Source organism: Macrobrachium nipponense, chromosome 5 (assembly GCF_015104395.2).
Source record: "Macrobrachium nipponense isolate FS-2020 chromosome 5, ASM1510439v2, whole genome shotgun sequence".
Taxonomy (NCBI): Eukaryota; Metazoa; Arthropoda; class Malacostraca; order Decapoda; family Palaemonidae; genus Macrobrachium; species Macrobrachium nipponense.
This window is the reverse complement of record NC_061107.1, coordinates 91,791,967-91,816,184: the sequence shown is the minus strand read 5'-3', so window position 1 is coordinate 91,816,184 and position 24,218 is coordinate 91,791,967. Positions and strand designations below refer to the sequence as shown.

At 35.1% G+C, this 24,218-nt stretch overlaps 1 protein-coding gene across 3 annotated transcripts in view; it reads left to right on the top strand.

The window, feature by feature from the left end:
* Positions 1-24,218, top strand: part of LOC135215514 (CDK5 and ABL1 enzyme substrate 2-like) — an 82,119-nt gene that overhangs the window by 6,993 nt on the left and 50,908 nt on the right. Inside the window, exons 4-8 of one of the 3 annotated variants that reach the window (XM_064250325.1) lie at positions 1,658-1,687; positions 5,833-6,019; positions 11,746-11,872; positions 14,687-14,891; positions 20,748-20,831. In XM_064250325.1, coding sequence (XP_064106395.1) covers positions 1,658-1,687; positions 5,833-6,019; positions 11,746-11,872; positions 14,687-14,891; positions 20,748-20,831 — 633 coding nt within the window. The remainder of the gene's footprint in view (positions 1-1,657; positions 1,688-5,832; positions 6,020-11,745; positions 11,873-14,686; positions 14,892-20,747; positions 20,832-24,218) is intronic. The other 2 variants (XM_064250327.1, XM_064250326.1) reach the window with 2 other exon arrangements.

The following is a 24,218-nucleotide window of genomic DNA, read 5'->3' as shown; positions in this document are numbered from 1 at the left end:
TTTTAATAAAAGTTTGTTTTATACTGCAATGACAGAGCAGTGCAGTATTTGTGATGCTTCCATACTGTTTTATAAGCCTTAAACTTCACCTATGCTTTGCTGTCTGAAGTCTGTATTAGTCACAAAGTGAGTCATTGGTGAACAAAAGAGGTTGTGAGTCTTTTTATTGATTAGTATCCTTCTCAAAGGAGATCCTGTTCCTTATGTAATTGTTGTCGTTTTCCCTGCTGCTATCCTTTAGATGAGGGGGTTGGTTGTCTTGGTGGAACTTTATTTTCAGTTTATTTTAACCAACCTAGCTAAGTTTTCTGAGTCTTTTCCTTCTCCTTAATCATCAAAACACCACCGCCTTTGTCATTTTATGAAATGCTTTCTCTGAGTCTATAAATTCCTAGAAAAGTATTTGATTACCTTCTAGCCTCTTTTCATGTAACTGTCCTATCTTGAAGACATCACCAACTCTACCTGTTCCTATAAGGAAACTGTAATGCTGTTCACCAATTTTCATAAATGGTGCACAAAATTAAAGATATGCTTGCATTAATTATTTACACATTTTTAGGAAAAAAATTAAAAGGTTTTAAAATCTCCTCAATTTTCTTGGGAGTCTGTTAGTATAAATTTTTTTTTTATCCCAGCTTCCATCATATTTTAGTTTAGATTAAAAATCTATTGCTTTGGGAGATGGCTTTACAAAGTACTGTGCTCTATAAGTTGACTTCTTAAATAGAAAATTGTTGAATTATTCAAAAGGAAGTGGAGGCGATTGACAGTTGTTGGGAAGTGGAATTGAGGTTGTTGTAGGTGGTTGACATTTCACATAAAAGGAAGAAGGGTTCAATTATGTTTACTGGAAAGGCTTCCTTTACAAATATAATGATTTCAAGGAAATTTCCAAGGGAGTTAGGTAAAAATAATTTAGGAATGCAGTTACTTAGAGAAAAACAAGGTTAGGGACACTGTGTGCTAACTACCTACGTATTAACATTTTGCCATTTCTTATTGGTTAGTCATCACTGACTTTGTTTCATGTTATACCTAGTTAGAGGGATCTTGTTAAATCACCACCCTTCTTCCACTCTCGTCTCTATTATTTACATGTTTTTCACTCTCATATTTACTGTTATTCAGTTTTTAGTTTCATTTCTGCTGTTTACTTATTTTTCACTATGTAGCCAGTCAGTTCATGCAAAAGCATCACCATTTTGTTTAATGCTAGTAAGAAACGTCATGCCCTCACATAACAGGAACCATGGAGGTAATCTTTATTCAAAATTACTATATCAGTCTCCTGTGTAACAGTGATATTGAATAGCTACTTAACCTATGTTAGTGGTGACTCAGCAAGCAAAGTCAGAGGTTTGTACATAGTATTGGCAGAAAATTATTTTTCTGGGCTCCTAAAATGTAACGATGACATGACGTGGTCAATAAGAGGGGGCATGCAAATGAAAGATATCAGAAGAAAGACTCAAGACATCTTATGTCTTTAGTTGACTCCATTTGTGACTGACTCCACACCATTCTGGACAGTATAGCATAAGTGGAAAGAAGAGGCCATTTTTATGGAACAAAGTGAAGATTATTTAAACTTTAGTTTGCTTTGCTTAAGCAGTTATATAATATAGTAATGCTTTCTGTCTTTGGTCAACACAAGTTCCTCGGGCTATGGACTTCATTGTGGTTGGTAAGTGTGTATGTAAATGGTATTACAGTTATGTTTAATCTGATTTCTGTTATCATACTAAATTGAAGTAGTAATTTGTATGCATTATTTTAGCCTGCTTTTGTAAATTAGATAGACTTTAGTGAGTTCTGCATTTGAAGCCTTTTGCTATAGATAAATTTTTCATGCAGTGTATATACATATTTGCCTTTTGGATCAGATGTCCCTAATATAATTAGGTTATGATCATTCTCCTTAGTCTTTTTTAATTAAGCTGTCCTGTAGTCTAGGATTGTTACTCTTGGAAATTATAAGTGATATGTCCTAGAGTGGATTAATATGCAAGGAAAAATTGTATGCATTTCAGTGTCAAAAGTGTAGAGAAATAAGTTTAGGAGCATGCCATGGTAATTATGAAGTAGGTGCTGGAGGAAACATTAAAAGATAAAATGTCAGCATCAATAATTGTTGTTATGGCTTCATGATAGGAGAATCCATAAAAAGAAATATCATAATGAGACTGAAATGAGAAGTAGTATGTGAGAAGGAATAATATTTCAAATATTTTTGGATCTGTAGACATTGATAAACCAGCATTTAGGTAGATATTACAGAAGAATATTGCACTGGGGAGCTCATTGAGCTGGTAATAGTATAATATGTCATAACACAAAATGCAGAACAAAGATAGGCTAAAAGTAATGCAAATGAGCTGATGTTAGCAGCAAAATTGAGGAAAGTGAAAAGGGTATCCAACTGGTAAAGTGGCTGTGCAGTTGCTTTATGAGAGATTAAGGGGTGAATGCAGTGTTACATTATACGTATATTGTATCCACAGTATAATAAGTGCTGTCACAGGAGTTAGCCAGGATAGCAAAATGTAAATGGAGTAGTTTTTAAACCTGAAATATTTAACAGTGAAGAGAAGGAGAAAGCAGTTTATTTTTATTGAGGGGTTATAAATGTAATTTTGAAGCTGGAAAAGAAAAGTATAACAGGATCTGGGATGAAATCAGATGTCCAGTTGTCAAACAGGCAAATTCCTCTTTTGTTTAAAGCTCACTTCTGAGTGCAGCTGAACATGGTATGGTTATTTACATGGAAAAGGAGAGTTTGACAACATAAGTTTATAATATACTCAAATTTGTGGCTTAAGTGTCTTTAGAAGATCATGTTATAAAGGAAGATTACTAGAAGTTGTATGGGCTGCAAAATAAACTGAAATGCTTAGTGCATGTCATGAGATGGAGGAAGAGGCAGGTATGGAACTAGCAGGGTGAAGACCACTGGGAAAACAAAGGGAATAGTTCTAGATCCTGACGGAAGAAACATGGACAGAAAGTACACAAGATAAAAAGAGTAAATAGGATTTTATATGTATAACCTTATGAATGGAAATCCTGAGAAAACTGATGAAAGTATTTCTTATCATGAGGAAATCTTCAATGTAGTTAATCCTTGTCATAGGAATATGCACCTTAACCTAGATTAACAAAAAAACTTTTTCCAAAACAAACCTATTGATTTTGGTGCCCACTGTTTGTACAAAATGCTCCCATTCCAAATTTTCTGGATTAAAATGTAGTAGGTGTGTACAGTGTAAGTGGCAAATCTATCAGTTCCCAGCTGTCAGGCCTCCTTCATCATTTGTTTCTCATCTCATCAAGATTTTGTTCCGTAGATATTTGATGGTAGCAACCACAGCTTTTGTGCATTATTTTTCTCCAGTATCATTTCCTGTACTATACTATTTCTGCTTTACTTTTCCCACAATTTTTGAAATCTTTTGTATTTCCATAGAGTAGCTAAGTGCCAGTACTCTTTTCTGTCAAGGAAAGAACATTTGTTGATTTATCTTTACGTTTCTTTCTTTAGATTATCTGGAGCTATATATGATTTTAGTCTTTTTCAGCCTTACTGTTTTGAGTTGTTAAGGTAGTTCAGGAAACTAAGGACCAAGAGAAAATGCTTTAGGAAAAGTATATTGTTTCTGCTATCACTATTCTGAACTGGTTTTGTTGGGACCATTCTAAACAAGCTAGAGGAACCTGGAATTTTTTATTACTCATTTTGCAATAATCAGGAAAATTTTTGGATAAGTCTCTGGAATTTGGAGTATCTGTAGCTTTTGTTGATTTAGAGTTGGTTGTACAACTCAGTTATGATAAATTCCAGTATCAGTTTCACTTCTGCAAGTTCCTTTTTAATCTTGAAACCCTAGGGCCTTGACACTTGAAGGCTATTCAGCAGCACTTATGATGACGACAGTGTAAGTAGCCAAACCAGTTAGTCAGCACTCACCACTAGCAGTCTAAATGGAACCCTACTACAAATGATGCAGTGAGAGAATCACTTGTCCAGTGAATGATGCAGTGGGAGTATCACTTGCCCTGTCAGTATTAATGTTCCCCATACAACAATATTTGATGTGTAAGATCCATAGGAAACCACCTAGCAAGTCAGTTACACTGGAGTTCAATAAGTGCCCTCTTTGTTGCAAACTTTAATGAGAAGACCCAAACATCAGGAAACAAACTGGTGTATTGTGGCTTTTGCCATTCCATTATTTCAGAGTATGCCCAAATGCTGAGGATCCCCCTTTCCTGCCAGGGCTTAATGGCTTTACCTTTGTTGAGCCATAGACTTGAGAAAAGGTATATCCTGACTCTTCCCATCTAAAGCACAGATGCTAGCTACATATAAGATTTTCAATTGACTGAGACATGCTGTCTTAAGGGTATCCTTATTGTATCAGAGCTTTATTGTCTTTTCAAAAAACTTTGATGGCAATTATTTTTTGCCAAAGGTAGTCCTGTTAACTCCCACATTCATTTCTCTTGGGAGTACCATTAACAGGGTGGGCTCTCGGCACCATTTCTGTATGGAGCTTTGAGGATGATGGACACCAAATTGAAAAGTTTCAACCTAAAGTTATAAAGAATGTGTCCATTTTCATGGTCAAACCTCTCTGAACTTTGGGGTTTAGAACAGAAAGACATGATGCACTTTTTTAAAACTATTTTTTCATAATATCCTATTATTTATACCATGTTTCACTCCACTTTGTACCAAGTTTTGTTAGAGGGTTGGGGGGAATAAACAGAAAAGAAGACCATGTGTTGATAGCGGTAACTAATGAATCTGCTGCAGTGTAGAATAGTACACACCCATTGCAAGTAGTTCCTACTTTTTAAGTTTTGTCTGGGAACATTTCATGACAAAATAGGCACTAAAAGTAATTGGTTTGTATTATAAAATATTTCTTTGAATAACTGCATACTGTGTTTTGGAACCTGTATGAGTACAGTAGTCACAGCCTGATTGAAGAAGGTAATTTTACTATATTTCTTATTCTTGAATGTTGCATGTGAATAAGGAGCTTACATTTGCATGTGCAATTTATAGCTGTTGAAACTCAGTGATATGCATTGTAACTGTAGTAGTTTATTGCACTAAAGTGAAATAACTTTAATCCCTACTTTTACTGGCATCAAAAGGAATAAAAAAAGATTGTTATGACAGCCTAAGCTACATCAACTGTGGTTAAGTCAAATATATTAGTCAGCCCTGTGAGTGATTATTTAGTATTATGATTCTCTAAAAAATAGTATTTTGAAGTATTTTCTTTTCTTATTATCTCTCACTATATCTATTCATATTGGGTGGATGTAACTCATGGCTCAATTTTGGAGTACAGAGAATACAAACAAATATTTATGTGACAACGTATTCCAAATTCGGTCAACATATATCTTACATGCAAGTCTACAAGTCTTGACAACAGTTGTCAAGACATGAAAACAAAATTGTAGAGGGGTTTTTATCTATCTGTAACATGTTCATTTTATCTAATATTAAAGTTAAAGGAGTTAATTTTATTGGGAAAATTGTATTTGATTTACAATGAACCATGTGTGCCAGCTTGCATAAATGAAGAATTTAGGCTATTCTGGTTAAACTTCTATGCTTGAGGATGACTATTATTACACTTTAGTAGTCGGCATATGGAACACCTTAACTGTGTGAAACGGGTAATTGCATATTTGTTGATCAAGCTCTTTTTAAGTTTATTGTTTATTCATGGGGTCATTATTGTATGATCATTCCCTGTTATACCTTGTTGCACCTTTTTTTTTTATACTTTTAATATGTTTTTTGGCCTTTAGGTGGTCGGACACGCAAGCATTCTGGTAGTGTTTCTGACTCCTCTGGTCCACCCAGCAAAGAAGTCAAGTTTATGAAAACTGCCCATGAGCTTCAAGCACGTGATGAGCGGATTGTTTTGATGTCTTCTCATAAGATTCCATTCCATATTTTTTCTGCTCTTCCCTACAATAGATCCAAGCTTGGAGGGTAAGTTGATGATTGTATTCATTAAGACTTACAGGTACAGGCAACCTTCACTGTATGATTCATTGTACATTGTGATAACTTATCAAGTTGAAAAGTTTCTGTACCTAAAGTCTATACCTACTCACCTTCTGGCCAGTCTTGTGATTATGGCTATTTTTTTTATTTTTTTTTATCAATCACTGTTTTAGTAGTAAAAGTTTTGCACTCTGAAAAACCATACTTTACTTGATGATACTTTTGTAGTCTGGAGATGGGAGAGGGGGTTTGGGATTGGTTTGTGTACTGCATTTTAAGTTATATTACAATATTAGTCTCAAGTTACGTACACTCTTGTTTTTTCGTTCCTCCAATGTGCTTGTTTTAATGAAAACAAAATAATGAGATATACTAAATATCACCCTCAGAATGATAGATCCAGAGGCTAATCCTTTTTCTCAGTACATACTTTTGTACCAGACATAGATACGTAAAAAAACGAAGGTGACAGCACATTCTCGGTGCATTCATTTTTATGGGATTGAACCCTTTGTGAGTTTTGCGTAAATTTTGCATGTATCACTTAGAAGTTTACTTTGATCTTTATTTCACTCTCAGTGATTGCTTTGCTCATAAAGTATGAAATATATATTTTTTTAACTTTACAATTTGAAATATTTAAGAATTACAGGGGTGCACACTACTAACCACTACTCTATCCTCGTTTTTCCCCTACCCCCATCCCCATCCAAGGGTCTCCTCCCTGCACAACCCTTTTTATGGCCACAGTTGGCCATATCTGATATTATCAGTGTCTCATGCCTAAAGAGTTTTTGGAATGATGTAACTATAAGAACTTTTAGGTACTATATTGTAATTTTATTTCCGAACATAAAAATATGTAAATTTTTTATTGATGAGAAACTTGACCTAATCATATAGTAAGTTACTTTTATATAGCACAGTATGTTACTGCAATTTTCAGTGACTTTAGAATTACCATAGAAACTTGATAGTAGCAATTTAAAACGAATCAAGCCATATGATGGAGTATGGAATTCATGTCATATAAAATGACAAATAATTTTGATGCATCTTGAAATTGGTCACTCTTATTTGACTCATGGATAATATATGAATAGCCTACATGATCCAATCTGTATCTGTATTGAATGTCAAATAAGTCCAAAATATAGTCGATGACTGTTGTCAAATATTGGAAACAAATCAGTGAAAGACATATCACTATCATTTTCAATTTATTCAATTCTACCATTGAAAAAACTATAATTTAATAAATAAAGTTTAACGTTATTATTAGCAAAGGGAAATTCTGTGAGACAGCCCTGTAAGCTAAATACAGTAGCTTATTGGTCTGGTTAGACAAAATTTTTTTTTAATAACTTTAGTAAGAATTTGTTAAGGGGGCCGGCTGGCTAATGCCATTTTTTAAGGATAGGACTTTGACATTCATACTACTTAATAAGGTGATTTTCGCCTCTGACCTTCAGTTTTGTGACGCCAGGGAGATTTATCCCGAAAATAACCAATTTTCAAATTCTATCTCCTCCCTTGATACTTAACATTACTACCATATATAGATCTGATGTCAACCTTCAATCAAATGAAGAGTTTTTTTTCTAAAAGTTATTGTTTTGCTAGATATGAATTTTTTCATAATGGTAAAAAAATAAACCCTGTAAATCTGGAAAAAAAATTGAAGAAAAAAAAAAACGGAAAAAAATAGGAAAAAATGGCTTCATTTGATTATTCTATAATGTCTTTCTAAGTTATATACCAAATTTCAATGCTATAGCTTTAAAACTAAGGGAGAAGATAGAATTTGAAGGTCAATAAGTATACAGTGGTACCTCGAGATACAAAATTAATCCGTTCCGAGGCGACCTTCGTATCATGAGTTTTTCGTATCTTGAACCGCATTTTACATGTAAAATGGCTAATCCATTCCAAGCCCTCCAAAAACACCCCAGTAAATTTCATAATTAAGCTAAATTGACCTATAAACAATGAAATATGTACTACAAAAATTTTGACCATTCAATACCTAACTTAATACATATTGCTAACATGTACTACATAGTACCTGTAAATAAAGTGTATTAGTGTACATGGTATACAAGAAATCCTGTACGTACATACGTACGTATGTAGTAAAATGTGGAAGCTTACCTTTCGAGTGAGGCCATCTCCGAAAGTGGCGACAGAGGAGGAGGAGAAACGGCAGATACGTACACTTAACTTTACGAAACACATAAAAAAAAATGTCCGCAAAACATAAGCTAAACTTTACGAAACACATTAACAAAATTGTAACACTTAAATTTACAAAAAACTTAAAATTAAATTTTTTTTTTTTTTGTCTCTGATTTTTACATTTTTTTTTTTTTTTACTTTTTTATACTTTAAGTGTGTTTTTTTTTTTTTTTCAACTTCTTCACTACTTTCAACTTTCTGTTTTTACGTAGTATCACTTGGTTTTTCCTTTTTGCTTACTCCCACTAAAGGCCTCTTTAAAAAATAACTATCCAAGGAAGATTGACAATGTTCTTGAAACGACTCAGGCAAACGTCATCGAACTGTGCAAGCATACGACCTGTGTAAGCCTTTTCGGGGTGTCTGTTTTCTACGAATGATTGCACCTTATGAAAAGTAGCTAGAGCATCCTTAATTTCTGCCGTTGTCATAGAGTTGTCGTCTTCCTCGCCGCTGCTAGAGAACTCTTCTTGAACGTTGTTATGTTGCATGGCCTCCAACTCCTTCAGGTCATCCGTCATAAGCTCCTCTTGGTGCTCCTCGAGAAGGTCATTGATGTCGTCCTCGTCGACGACCAGCCCCATGGACTTGCCGAATGCAACGATCTCGTCAAGATCTGGTTGCGAAACAGTTTTAGGATCGTCAACTGTTCCTGAACCTGCAGCACTAGCTTCTCCCACGTCGAATCCCTCAAAGTCTCGGGCGGATACGGCATCAGGCCAGAGTTTCCTCCACGAGGAATTCAAGGTTCGCCTCGAAACCACCTGTCAGTGTTGGTCGATGAGTCGGATGCATATCACAACATCGAAATGCTCCTTCCAAAATTCACGCAAGGTTAGGTTTGTGGTATCGGTGATGTTGAAACATCTCTTGAAAAGATGTATACAGCTTCTTGAAGTTTGATATCACTTACTGGTCCATGGGCTGGAGGAGAGGGGTGGTGTTAAGCGGAAGATAAAGAACCTTGATAAACGAATACTCCGCTAGGATATCTTCTTCGAGGCCAGGAGGGTGAGCAGGGCCATTGTCCAACAACAGCAGACATTTCAGAGGGAGCTGCTTCTCTTCCAAGAATGTCTTCACTGTCAGGCCGGAACACAGATTTACCCACTCGGTGAACAAAAGTCTCGTTACCCAGGCTTTCGCATTAGCCCTCCACATCACTGGAAGCTTCTCCTTGAGCACTTTGTGGGCCTTGAAGGCTCGAGGAGTCTCCGAATGGTACACAAGTAGGGGGCTTCACCTTGCAATCCCCACTGGCGTTCGAACAAAGTGCGAGCATAAGCCTGTCTTTCATAGGCTTATGCCCGGGTAGCTGCTTCTCTTCCTGTTTGATGTACGTCCGACTAGGCCTTTTTTTCCAAAAAAGGCCAGTCTCATCACAGTTGAAGACTTGCTAAGAACTGTAGTCTTTGTTGAGAGTCATCTTGTCGAACGTCTTAATAAAGGCTTCGGCGCTGCTTTCGTGTCTGAGCTGGCCGACTCCCCATGCCGCACCACCGAATGGATACCAGTCCGTTTACAGAATTTTTTGAACCACCCATGAGAAGCCTTGAACTCTGGGGTTGGCGTCGATGTCCCTTCTCCTCCGTCGTCTTCGGCCTGGGCGATCAAATCGACGAAAATAGCGCTGGCCTTGTGGCAGATTGCCGTCTCGGTTATCGTATCGCCAACGATTTCTTTGTCTTTTATCCAGACAAGAAGCAGCCTTTCCATTTCATTGTGCATGTGGCTCCTCTTGCTGGACAAAATAGTCACGCCCTTGGAAGGTGTAGCTTCTTTGATGACATCCTTCTGCTTAAGGATGGTGCCTATTGTCGATGGATTTTGGCCGTATTCCTTGGCGATCACACTCAGTCGCATACCAGTTTCATACTTTTTAATTATCTCCATCTTTGCCTCTAAAGAAGGCATCCTCTTCTTTCTGTGAACTTCAACTTTCTTGGGACCCATGACTACTTATATACTGTATGTAATTATGTTATGTAGTATACGTATGTATTAAAGTTCTAACACAACACGATAAAGTATACTTCAACGAAATCACTATCAAATTTAAGTTAATAAACGAAATCGTATAGAACGAACGAATTCCGCGTGCTTACGATACCGATGATGCCGTGAAGTGGCCGAAAGAGCACGCCGCTACGTAGGTGCATCATGGGATCATGGGAGAGATCCTGACCAACAGGAGAGAAGGATCTTATGGCAGTGACTAGCATCAGGAACCAATGGGAGAGCAGGACGATGGTGGCGAGTCTACTCAGTTGGCGGCGCGCGAGTTTTAAAATTGTGCGTCAGGCAACACAGGGCGCTCCTACTACACAGCCCTCCCTCTCTCTCTTCACTAACTACATTAATATTGCGGATATTATGATCTTCTGAACTCGTATTAGAGCAAGTATTCCTCTTCTGTATGTTAGTGAGATGTTTTCCTTGTCTTTTCCTATTTGACACAATGAAATTCTTGCTGAAACAAAGATAAACAGACGTTAAAGCAAGCGAATGTCAGAGGTGAAACTCGAACGTGCACCCTCTATCATGTTTCTGCTTGCACTGAAGAGTGGTAAGCTGAGAACTCTCCCTCTTGCAACTCATGGAATCTCTACAGATGCCATTGCTCACAATTTGTTTGACAATAATTATCAAAATTTACGATAACAGAAGAAATGTTGCATTTTCTTGTACGGATCAATGTTTTTGGCTTATTGAGTAAAGTTTACTAATTACCCGGTAACTGTGAAAGTAAGAGGAATTTTGACAAAATATTTTGTATATGCATCTCCATGGCCATACGATAGTCCTTGAATTTTATCATATATAGGGGTACTGGCCGGTCCCCTTAAGTATCATGTGTAGAAGAGTGGTACAGAATATTATTATTGTTATATTATCATTATTCAAAATGTGTTCATACTCTGTATTTTCATGTAATAAAGGCCATTGACTCGGGAGAAGGATATGTAATGCCTGTGCAAGAGAAGAGTACTGTAGATCATGGTGAATAGTGATATTCAAACAGAAATTTAGTACAGGTATACCCTTTTGATGTTATCTAGAGATTGCCAGAATCCATCCCCTGCCACAATATCTATTTATTCATTGCTGGTATACATGAAGTGTTTCAGCTGGTTGTATGAGATTGAGGTAGCTGTACCTATGGTTTTCGTTGAGTTGTATTAGATAAGGTTGCTGTATGTATGGTTTTAGTTGAGTTGTATTAGATGAGGGAACTGTACCTATGGTTGTTGTTGAGTTGTGTTAGAGTGGGGAAGCTGTACCTAATGTTCTTGTTGTGTTGTATATTAGATGAGGTAGCTGTACCAATGGTTCTTTTTGTACAAGCTTGAGGAAGCTGTACCAATGTTTTTGTTGAGTTGTATGAGATTGTGGAAGCCACACTCTTGTTCTTGTTGTGAGACATTGTTAACGCATCATCTTTTAAAATAACATTAAACTATTTCTCTTTGGAACAGTAAGAGTGATGGTCGTGGGGAAAGTGGCCGTCGGCGTCATGCTTCGGGTAATCGCCCCTTATCAACAATCAGTGATAATGCTGATCCTGCTCACATAATTGGGCTTGATCGGACTGATGAAGTTGTGGTGAGTATGCTGTTCTGGTTTACTTTATCTGGATGTTGTACTTTAGGTAAAAGCATACAGTATGTCAGGTCATTGTTTAAATGCTGAGAATATAATTGGATAGAGCCTGAGAGTTTTCATGGAAGTAAGCACAGGATTATTTTGCTACTGCAGCTTGATTTTAATAAACTTTTTGAAAATGATTTTTTTTTGTAAAATCTTCCTGAAGGTACTTTATAATTATGTATTGTACATTGAATTATGTACAACTGTGATGAAGTTAAGGGCAGTGAATGTTTTTAATCAGAAAGATTATGCCATGGAGAGAGAATAATAAGTACATTTGCTGGCAGTATCTTCGGCTGATGTGCTTGTTGACTGCTTGTAATTAAAAAATGGGTGGTAACAGAATGCTTGTGATGACTTATTACAATAAGCATACTTAAAATGTAAAGTGGCCCTTGTTACATGGGCATTGGAAATAAGAGACTTTTAGTGGAATAACTTACAAAAAATGTCAGAAAACTTTATAAGAACTCTATATTTCGGATATTTTCGAGCCATTACAGCACCACAAAATCAGTTTAAGGCTGGAAAGTGATGTTGATTCCATTCAGTTTAGAGCAATCAATAATGATAGCTTTTGGTGTGTAAATTATGGTTGGTAACATGAAAAAATTTGACCATTGACAGCAGTGAATAACAAGTTTATCAAATTGACATCCTTTGCTGATTTATTAAATGATTGACAAAATTATTAATGCAGACATATTGAAGTTCAGTAGTTACATTTAGAATTTTTTTTATGGTGCTTGTGTGAAAAAATGGGTATACGTATGTTTTTCTCAAAGTTTTCAAATCACTTATAATAAAAATTTGAAAGAGACTGCTTGTTAAAGGGCTAATTGGGAAATAGTGTTTCAAATGAATGTGTTAAATTAATTTTTTGATGAAAGTAATTGAAGTTTTCTCATGGAAATGGATATTTTTCCTAAAAGTATGTAATAACCTAATATTGAAAACAAACTAATTATGATCAATTAGTTTCTGCAAGCATTCAGTAAAAGGACAAATGAAATATTATTTTGTATTTCTCATGCATTGTTATGAATGGTTAACAGGGACAGCTGACAGATTTGGTTAATAAATGTCAGAATTTATAATTTCTTTTAGAAATCAAAATATTTTGAATCTTTGATTTTCATGTAAGGGCATTAGAGCAAGTACTAATTCTAGGCTCATGTTTATTTGGATGAAGAGATTATGCCTGTTGTTTTACAGTTGATTATTAAGTTTGAGAAAATTTTGGTGATTGCTGAGTAAATTGCACTAATAATATTTTTTAGACCTAAGAATATCATATTGAAAATGATCTCTTATTATTGCCTATATACTTTCAAAACCAGAGTAACATAATCAAATTATATTTTGGTTATCATGGAATGGCCTCAAGGAGAATTCTGCCCGTGAATCATTAAGGTGGGCAGCCTAGTAGAATCATTATTACAAAATATATTCTTGAGGATTCCAGTCATGTCAGCCCCATAGTGGCCTCAACCTAACTTAACCTAACCATGACCATGCATAATTGATTTGAATTAGGCCTATATGACTTACTTCTTATTTATCAGAAATTATATTTAAATACAATAAATTATTTTGCACTAAGTTGTATTGATGTCCTATAGTTCCACTTTATAATAGTGTACATATGTTCCTTGATATTTAACAGGTTAGCACATGTGCTGGTGTCACAAGTAAGAAGGTACTTGTCTTAGCGAAAGTTGTGCTCTGTTGTTGCATTAGAATACCTCTTATTAAATTCATTCTGTCATTAGAGCAGTGTTAGGGACTTTTAATAGTAGTAACTGTATACGTACACCTGTAATTTGAGCGGAAACTTGTAATTTGGGAGGACTATGTTATACTGCTGTTGGTCTATCTTTTTCATTTATTGAAACAAGTGAACTTGTGTTTTATTTGTAGTGGGTTGATGTAGTGCTATGAAAGTTTAATCACTTTTGTAATATCTCATTTATTTGTTTGTGTAGAAAATTCTTAAGTTAGAGGTATTTTAACAAGTACTTAGTAGGAACTTAAATGGTGTAATTACTATATATATTGCGTAAGTTGTAGTAATTTCTTTGATATTGTTTTGTACATTATTTTGATAAGGAGTGAATTGCAGCAATTTTGTGTTAGGCGCTGGTAAATGGTATAATGGATATTAAGAAGGTAAAAATTGTGAAGTATTAGTATTTGAAAATTTCTATTGTGGTTTCATTGATGTTAGTGAATTTCTCATAACCACCCCACACACAAGAGCACATAATTGATATGTGAACAGTGTATCATTGTTTGTTACAATTAATTTCATTGAATAACTTTACCTTCAGAATTGATTAATGTCACTTTTACAAAATATTTGCCAACAAATTGAAAGCAGTGCTCAGTACCCCTGAAACCTTGGTCCAAGGGAAGTCCCTTAGCTCAAAAGAGTTTGCATTTTTACTTCAAAGGGTCATATTCCATAATTTTTCAAAACTGTCCAGGTGATGGCATAAAAAATATATGTATATATACAGTATATATAATATAATTGAAATTTTTTTTGCACTTATGTATATTTTTTTTTTTTTTTTCAGTCTAATGTCTGGTTATATAGCATACAGTCCCAACTTAAAGATGTTTTATTTAATTGTAAATATATGTATTATGTGTAGATTTATTAATAGTAAAGCTTCTTGATAAATCTAAACTTATGCAAAATATAGAAAGGTTTTTACCTGTGGAATAATATTTTGGAGGTGTGACATCCACTGTTGTGTCTTGCAGGAAATATCCTACTGTGAGCTTTTAGAACCATCGCGTAGCTTCTTTTGCAAGCCCCGCCGCCAACAGTCAGAACACGTTGAATATTTAGATCAGAATGAAAGGTGCATCCATCCTGGTGTAGCCCGATGCTTCAGCTATGAGCCTGCTACGCATAAAGCAACTGCCCATTATGTCCCACATTCCCCTCATGGACATGTCGAAAAAGGTACGCATCGTGTCATTATTTGGTTAGACACCTAAAAGTGTTTTAGGAATAAGTATAGTACAGTATATTTCTTGTATGTACGTATGTTGTCTGAGTGTGTACATGGTGTATAGTACGTTTCCTATAGTGGTTAAAGTACTCTTGATATATTGTATACCTGTATGTATATTGAAGTTAAATGGATAAATTGAACTGTTTTACTTTGGAATAATGAAATGTTGAGTGTTTATGCTGTTTTGCCTGTCAGTAAAATTTCATAGACAGGAAGTCAGTTATATATTTAGGGGACGACGGTGAATTTTCAAGGTTTGTTTTTAGGTATATTTTTCTATGTACATAATACCAACATAGGCTTGTTTGTTCTTTCATTTCATTAATGTAAGGATAGTGTATAATATTCATTTATTGCTTTTTGTAGCTTAAAATTGGTTTAGTTTGTTTCTTCTCTTTTGAGTGTGAACTTCAGAATAACTTTTTCAATGAACTACGAGAATTTGATATTTATGGTTAATAGAATTTCTTAGGCATTGAAGAAAAGGAAGATACTATGTACGTATACATTAAATTACAAATATACTTTAAATTACAAATGTACTTGAGGATTAGGCCTTATTATAGCTTCTTCATTGGCCATGCATCTAATTAAAGGTTTAATCTTGTGGAAGTAAATGAAAATTTATGATCAGTTGATTCATGTTTCATGGACTTTTACTTATTACTGGTCACTGTTTTATTCTAGGTTAATTTTGTTTTTAAAGCAAGCAGAGAAATGGGCAAGTGTTCGTAATTTTCATAGCAATAAAATTTTCTATTGTTGAAGTTTGCAACTAAATCTCTTTTATGAAGTAGCTTATGAATTATACTTAGATTAACTTTTCATCTCTCACTTGCCGTACGGTTGGTCATAAGATGGAAGACCATAATGAACATTGACAACATTATCAGAATTATTGCAGTCAGCAAAACTGTATTGATAACACCATCTTCCTTGTATAGTAGCTTACTAAATAAGAACTGGGTACACCTGGTCAACGCTGTTGAATGGCAAACTCTGATCATCCAGTCTCGATGTGTAGACTCTAGTTGAACTTTAGTTGTAAAACATTTAAATGTAGCTCCCTATTTCAGCTAAGCCTTTCAAAAGGAATTTTTATAGAATCCCCAAATTTTAAGAGGTTGTAATGTAAGATTTTTTTGCATGGTAATTTTTGTTATCAAAACTGAAAGCTAACACTGTGTAAAAAGTCCTAATGTGATGTACAATCATAAGGAAAGAGTTTATGGGAAATGAAAGCATCGTTAAGCTAGGTAACTTTAAATGATCTGATGCTAAAGTCGGATAAGAACTAAATTTTGTTTTAAAGGATAATTTACAAGTATGTCCAAGAACTGGAAGTCATATGTGTCTTTGAAGTAGGGCAGCAGTTCCTTTTCTCCTGCAATTGTTTCATCACAAACCATCAGTCATATAGAGTCCACATTTGCAGTTCAAATACCCCCAGACGTGTATGTTCTTAAGTGGTGTAGGCAGAAGAAGCAGGGTCACTAAAACCAGCTGTTCATGCAAGTGTGTCATTGGCCCTCCAGTAGGTGGTAGTTATCATTCTTGTTCTTTCACATATATACCACTACAGGAATGTCCCCAAGTTGTGCTTTAGTATTTGGAGTAAAGTTTCCTTAACAATTTTTAGCCTTACTTTTTATTAGTAATTTCACTTTCTGCTCAACTTTTTCTTCTGAAAAGGTGATTGAATCCAAGGTTTGTGGTTGACAGCTTAGGCTGTCTTAACTTGAAAATGTCATTCACCCAGCATTTTCATTGGCATAGACTGTATGAGTTTCATCAGTTCTTAGTTGCTGTTATTTTCTATGAAAGGCAAGTATGCTTGTTTCATAGAAAACTGGCAATAATGGTGATCTGGTATTTTTAAGGAACAGTGCCAGGAGAAAAAATTGCTGGTTTATGTGATTGATTGTGCACTCCACTGGTTGATCACCACTGTTACATGAAAAAGATGTAGTTAGTTTCCTTCAAGTATTTTTACTTTTATATTTTTTGCAGTGCATAGTGGATGCTGCTTTTTTCCCCGTGTTATTGATTTAGAATTTGTATAATTTTGTGATAACAGTACTTTTTTATCCTTATTGTGTTGGTGCACTTACTGCCTGATTAGTTGGATAGTAATTTATGCTAAGAACTGAGTTTGCTTTGTGAATTCTTGTTTGTATGTGAAGTTCTGGTGCCAGTATTTTTTTTTTTTTTATTTTAATATAAATATTACATTTACCTGACTATATAATATTTTAACCAACGTCATTTACATCTTGCCCTGCTTTCTATACAAAGTAATTGGTATCAGTAATGTTTTCTTGTCTTTTAGCAGTATAAATGAATGTTCTGTATTTCAGCATGTTTTGTGTAATTTTGTTTATTAATGTATGTTATTTGTGTAGTACATTGTAATAAGGCCTTTATTAATTATGTACAGACACACTCAGCAACTGAGTTTAGTTCCTACAACCCAATAAGCAAATTTGTTATAGGCAAGGAATCCCTCCCCTCCCCTCCCCCTCATCTCCTCTGATGGATAACTAAACATTGACAGTGGATTTATGGTTGCTTAAATATACAAACAAATAGAAAAAAAATCTGTAAGTTACATAGAAGTTTGCATCTTAGAATAAGATTTTCAGTTAGTTATGTAAATGATTGTGTTTTTGGTATGTAAAGTTGATGTATAAGCCTAGCTTGTTGGCAAGCCTGTGTAATTTATATACACAAGTGCAGTGTGTGTGTGTGTGTGTGTGTATTCATACATGTGTGTACTATGCCTTTATGCTGGTTGCCCCCCCTCTCTCTCTCTCTCTCTCTCTCTCTCTCTCTCTCTCTCTCTCTCTCTCTCTCTCTCTCTCTGTGTGTATATGTGTATATGCACTCGGTAGCTGATAGGCTAGGCTTACTACACGTTGACTTTATGTAACAAAAAAGTCATTTAGTATTTAACTTGATGACTGTATGTAACAAAACACAGTCATTTATTTAACTTGATTTAATAAAAATGATGGAAAATCTTACTCTATTACACAATCATGTAATTTTTTATACTTGAGCCACAGTTTTGTTTTTATTTGAAAAATCAAGTTCAGCACCGTAATTTCATTCTGGAAACTGGAGACAGTATTTTGGGACAGCTTGTATGCCTTGTATGCTTATGTGCTCCCCTCTGTTTGGCCTGGTCCGAACTTCAAGCAAAATGCCACCCTGGAAAAGACACTTAAAGCAGCTGTTATTTTTAATTCCACAATGACCGAGGCTGCCTATAATAATGTCACTGCTGGTCGTTATTGAGCAGGGTCTAAGAGCCTGGAATCTCCAAGGCTGCTGTATTGATCGTCGGATTCGGCCAATCCTCAGCTATCAAGTCAAACTAAGTCAAGTGAACCAGATGTGTAATTAGTGCAAGTGAGGGAATGTCAGTTTGATCAACTCTAATCCAATTATTGCAGGCATGTCCCTTCATCTTTGCCTCCAAATGCCGTTTTTTCTGAAATCTGCTTCTTTGATTTTCACACTGCATTACTTGAGGCACACGTGTCAGGTGCTTGCCTTGTCAGGAAGTTACTCGCCCCAAAGGTTATTTTGCCATGGATTTATGTGCTTTTATCCTTGGCACTGGAATCACACTACCAGTTGTCAAGACCGTACTGTGGCCTCCTTTTCCTTGCTGATGCCCAGTAAGACTTAGGCCTTCTGCCTGAAGTAGGTTGTGCTTCAAGCACAGACATCTTGCTCTACTCTTCAGGTGTTCTACTACTATTTACAGTACCCAAAGAGAATACTTTTTGAGACTTTGTTCCCAAGTACTCCACTGGATGTATTAGACTACTACATAAAGTCTGGGGAGACATCTTTTGACGTACCTGTATCTCCATCTTTTGACGTACCTGTATCTCCTGGATTGCAATTCAGTCTTCATCAAAAACTCATCTATCACATGATTGATGAGTTTTTGATGAAACAGTTTTTATAATATAAAACATAATTATCCATAATAACCCATCAATCTTGTACAAATATTGTACCTTCCATTTCTTTATTGTCAGTGTTGCCTCCAACCATTGCAAAACAGTAAGGGTAATTACCACTTGCTAAAGGTTAATGACTTGTATGAACAGTGCTGAGCTCTTCTGCTACTTCTGCATACAGTGCATAAAAATATGAGTGTTTTGGGGGACATCCGCTCCATAAGTGGGAGCTTTCTACAATTGATAATGGGATTGTATGAAAACATTTTGCTGTAAGAAAATTTATTCTTTTTGTCCAATCTTGTGTACTTTAGGTAGATAATTAGGGGATGTTAGAGAAGTTTGTGCAGGGGTATAATATTTCTTTAGATTGCAGTTGCAAGGGTTAAAATTTATTGCTGCTCTTCCATGGAATTACAGCAGAATTTAAAAGTAATGAAGTGCTGTATAGGTTTATTCTTTTGAATATTGTATGTCATGCAAGTGCGTAAGTGAAACAGGAAATGGAATAGTTATAGGGAAGTAAAATAAGAAAGGCAGGGAAATGTAGGAAAAGCAGAAGAGAGCAGTGGAGGGCATATAGCCTAGTAATGCAGAAGCAAAAGTAGAATGATGTGATATTTTATTATTTTAGAACCTAGGCAAACGAGAACTTTTCTCTTACTTGGGACGATGCTGGGTGACATTCTGGACACCCAACTTTGAATATTAAAGAGCAGAGTATGTATTAGTCTTGTAATAATTGTTGTTAGTAGTCTAATCATACAAACTCGACCTTCAATTCACAAAAGGATGCATAGTCTTTGATGAAGTTATAATATTATAATTGGAATTTTTGAAGCAAGCAAATTTTACCTTTTCATATAGAACATGATAGTTAATGGTGAACTACTTTTAACTACTGTTAAGGTCTGACTAAAAAATTAGTATTGTTTTGCATTTGCCCAGGGTGATTGTGAATATTTCACATTGGACATTAGTTTTGCATAGTTATGGATGAGGAAGTTGAGAGTTGATGGGCTAGAGATTAAATGTATAAATTAATTTTTTCTTAAATTTTCTTCTTTTGAGTTAATTGGTCCTCTTGGAAAAGTTACCATTATAGAATGCTATTACAGTACATAAAATGTAGAATTTTGCACTGAAATTAGACTGGTATCGAGTAGAGTATAATTTGCAGAGGAATTTAATATAAATTTTGTATTTTCTCAGACTAAACAGAGTAAATAACTTGATAGCATCTTATTGATGATAATTTGAAGATTATCTGTATATTTTCTTCTCTTGTCATGGAAAGTGGTAGTGTGAATATATATTTCATGTGAGAGCTTTTTAAAGTGTATATTTATTGTTTAATAATGCTGTACTAATCATGTTATATTATTTACTATACATATTGTCTGTGCTTGTGATAATATTGATATTGTATTGTATTTTGATATTCTTATTGCTGTTTCTTTATGTTAGTTGATATTGTTTAAAAGTTAAAAGTAAGTACATTTTATATAAGAGCTTGCCATCAGCATAAGTGTGCATATTATTGGTGTAAGTAACTGAGTAATTTTTTAAACAAAGCTTGACTAACCTTTTTTCGTAGGTGAATGTTGATACTGTATTTTGATTTTACTCATTTGGCACGTAAACTCAGTGTATCAAGGAGTTTTCACAGAGAGATTGAGATGGAACATCCCAGAATTCATCTAAAACCTCACAATTGCCTTTTAGTGGAATGCCATGGTGATTGTCCTGGAGGAGATGAAACTTTGGTTGTTCATGTCTTTGTTTTCTCATGTGACCCTTAATGTTTAGCTGAGTGCTAATTGTTTCCAGGTGTGGTTTCTGGCTCAGCATCAGTGACGGGAACTTTCACCTTATTGAGGGCCTTAGAAGCTGGGGAGCACATGATTAGAAAGGGTACTTTAAGTTTCACAGTTTTTACCTTAGATGTGGTTTTTTTTGTGTTTTTGATGTAAACACCTTTAGTTGTTGTTGTTGTTTGATACATGTTCCTGATTTCCCAAGTACGCTAATGTCGTGGGGCTATAGTCATAGGAATCTCAATTTGCTATTAGTTTTAGTTTTCAAGGTTGAGTTAGAATGAGAGCCATGAGTCTGGATATGATATTTTTAGGTTTTATGTATAATTATGTTGTAGGGTCAGAGCATTTTAATTATACCGTGGTGTACTAGGTGGCCTTAGTTATTTCATGGTATATGCTTGAGTTCAGAGCGTAGACATTACATTGTCCCTTAATCGAATATGTTTATGTATTTTCTTTCTTTTCCATTTCTCCTTGTTTTTCTTATTGTTTGTGTTAAAGGTTCTTCTCATCTGTCATGCTATGTATTTCTTTTTTTCAAAATTCATGTTAATGATCTATATATTGTTTTCTTAATATGGATATTATGTTCAAGAAGCAAAACCCTTACTGATTTTATGCTCAAATCCGTGGATTGTGTATCATCATTATATGCCTTAATAGCTAAGTTTGATGTAATAATCCTCCAGTGTCTCCAAAATTATCACAGAGTTTTGAATGTTTTTTTGGCAACACTAGATGACTGGAAAACTCTTCAAATGCTAAAAAAAAAAAAGTAGAATAGTTAGATTAATGATGAAATCATTGCAGTTTAGGATCATTAATTTCGACATGAAGGCTTACACAGGGGTGTATAACAGAGTGCTTTTCTGGTTCTTTTCCACTCATTTCAGTGTTATATTGGGTTTATTTAATGATGTCTAGGAATAACCTAATAATTTATATATTACGTAGCTGCTGTGTTTTTCTTATGTATGATTATTATTGTTATTATTATTATTATTAATTTGATTATTTTATTTATTTTTTTTTTTTTTGCTCTATCACAGTCCTCCAATTCGACTGGGTGGTATTTATAGTGTGGGGTTCTGGGTTGCATCCTGCCTCCTTAGGAGTCCATCACTTTTCTTACTATGTGCGCCATTTCTAGGATCACACACTTCTGCATGAGTCCTGGAGCTACTTCAGCGTCTACTTTTTCTAGGTTCCTTTTCAGGGATCTTGGGATCGTGCCTAGTGCTCCTATGATTATGGGTACGATTTCCACTGGCATATCCCTCTTTTTGTACTGGTTTTGTGCAAGTGCCGGGCATTCGCTTGCTATGTGGTTTATGGTTGCATTTTTCGTATTGCACTTCCTACATATGGGAGAGATGTTATTTTCGTCTATCGTTCTTTGAATATACAGGCGGCCCTCGGTTAGCGGCAGGGGTTCCGTTCCTGGCCACCGACGCCAAGCGATTTTCGACGTTGAGCGATTTTAAAGCCTACGGCCGCCGCACACCTTCTTTCGAAACTCTAGACCAGTCAAAGGCGCCGTAATCCCACAACGGCGCAATAAGTAAAACTATATTTATGCAGTATAGTACTATAGAATTTACTGTACAGTACATGTGGGTGTCTAGAGTATGTAAAGATTTAATAAAGTTTATACAGTGTACAGGTAGCTGTAGTGTTCAGGTTATGATCATTAGTCTTATGATAGTCTGATTTTATAAGAGATCAAATTACAATGGCCTAACTTTATCCATCTAGTTACATAAGTTCAATAACAGCAAAAGAGAATGATGAAAGTGTGGTTTTAACGTTATACTCGTTGCGTGAACGTGTACAGCCATGAACAAACCACGAACGAGAAACGACTTTTTTTTTTTTTTTCTAAGTACAACCGAACTGGATAACATCTGTTTGGCTTGTATTTCGATCATCGTACTACAGTGCAACATTGCCGTATTTGTTATAAATGGCGTTATGTATAGAATAGAACTGAGATATCTTAATGTAATAACTTTATTCGCTATAGATCAGAGATCAATATAGATTAAAGATCAACCGGGAAATATACCGTTAATTTAAACTAGTTATAACTGAAGCTGAGAAAACTGTTCAAGCTGCTATGACTATTTATCGTACATCGGCAACAAGGATAAAACTGCAGTAAACAACGTCTGCCATCACACACAACTGTAGATAAAATTTGGATAAAATCATTTTAATCAAAACATACTGTGCTTGAAAGAACACATTTTATGTTGGTTTCACGACCGATATAAAGATAAATAACGTAAAGTTCGTATTACGATGATATAAAGGATTATTGCGAACGGAATCGCGTAATTTTTTACGCAATAAACATGCCGCCAACGTAATCTGTTAACGAAAAAAATAGTAGTTCACATTCACAATGAGACATATTCAATAAATATTTCCACCTAAAAACACGCTGTATAAGGAAAAATAACTTTGTCTCATATAAGTCAAGTACAGGCGGTCCGCGGTTAACGGCGCAATCACTCAACGGCGAATCGGTTTTACGGCGGTTGTCAAAAATATTCATTAAAAAAATAAGGCATTTTAAAGGTATCTTTACGGCACAAATTTCAGTTAACAGCGCCGCTAGCGCCGTTGTCTAACGAGTTCATACATATGTAGAAATGCTGTTCAGACCATAAAGGTTATGCAAATTATATTAACAAATTTTATGGAGAGTTGTTACGTAGGTATTAGGGTAAAATATATGCCTCTGACGCTGTTCTATGCCGAAAATATCGAGTTACATAAGTGCAAATTTAGCTATGGATGTGTCGATTCATAAATGTTCATGCTTTTGTTTAAAATGTGTATGAAAATGTATTACGTGAAAGGCATTATTATTTCTGTACAGAAATATGATACAAAGGCAGCTTTTGGAACTGCCCTTCACGTTATCAAATACGATGTTTTTTCATGTTCTTTCTTGAAGCCGCCGCCAATGTTGTGGTTTGAAATCAGCTGATGAATACGAGTCTGTTTCACCATAACGCAATTCTGAGCGAATGCTCTTGCTTCTAGTTAGCATAAACGAATACTATATACTTGACTTATATGAGACAAAGTTATTTTTCCAATATACAGCGTGTTTTAGGTGGAAATATTTATTGAATATGTCTCGTGTGAATGTGGAACTACAATTTTTTTGCGTTAACAGATTACGTTGGCGGCATGTTTATTGCGTAAAAAATTACGTGATTCGTTCGCAATACGTAATCCTTTATATCATCGTAATCGAACTTTACGCATTTATCTTATATCGGCGTGAAACCAACAGTAAAATGTGTTCTTTCAAGCACAGTAGTTTTGATTAAAATGATTTTATCCCAATTTTATCTACAGTTGTGTGTGATGGCAGACGTTTACTGCAGTTTTATCCATTGTTGCGATGTACGATAATAGTCATTAGCAGCTTGAACAGTTTTTCTCAGCTTCAGTTATAACTAGGTTT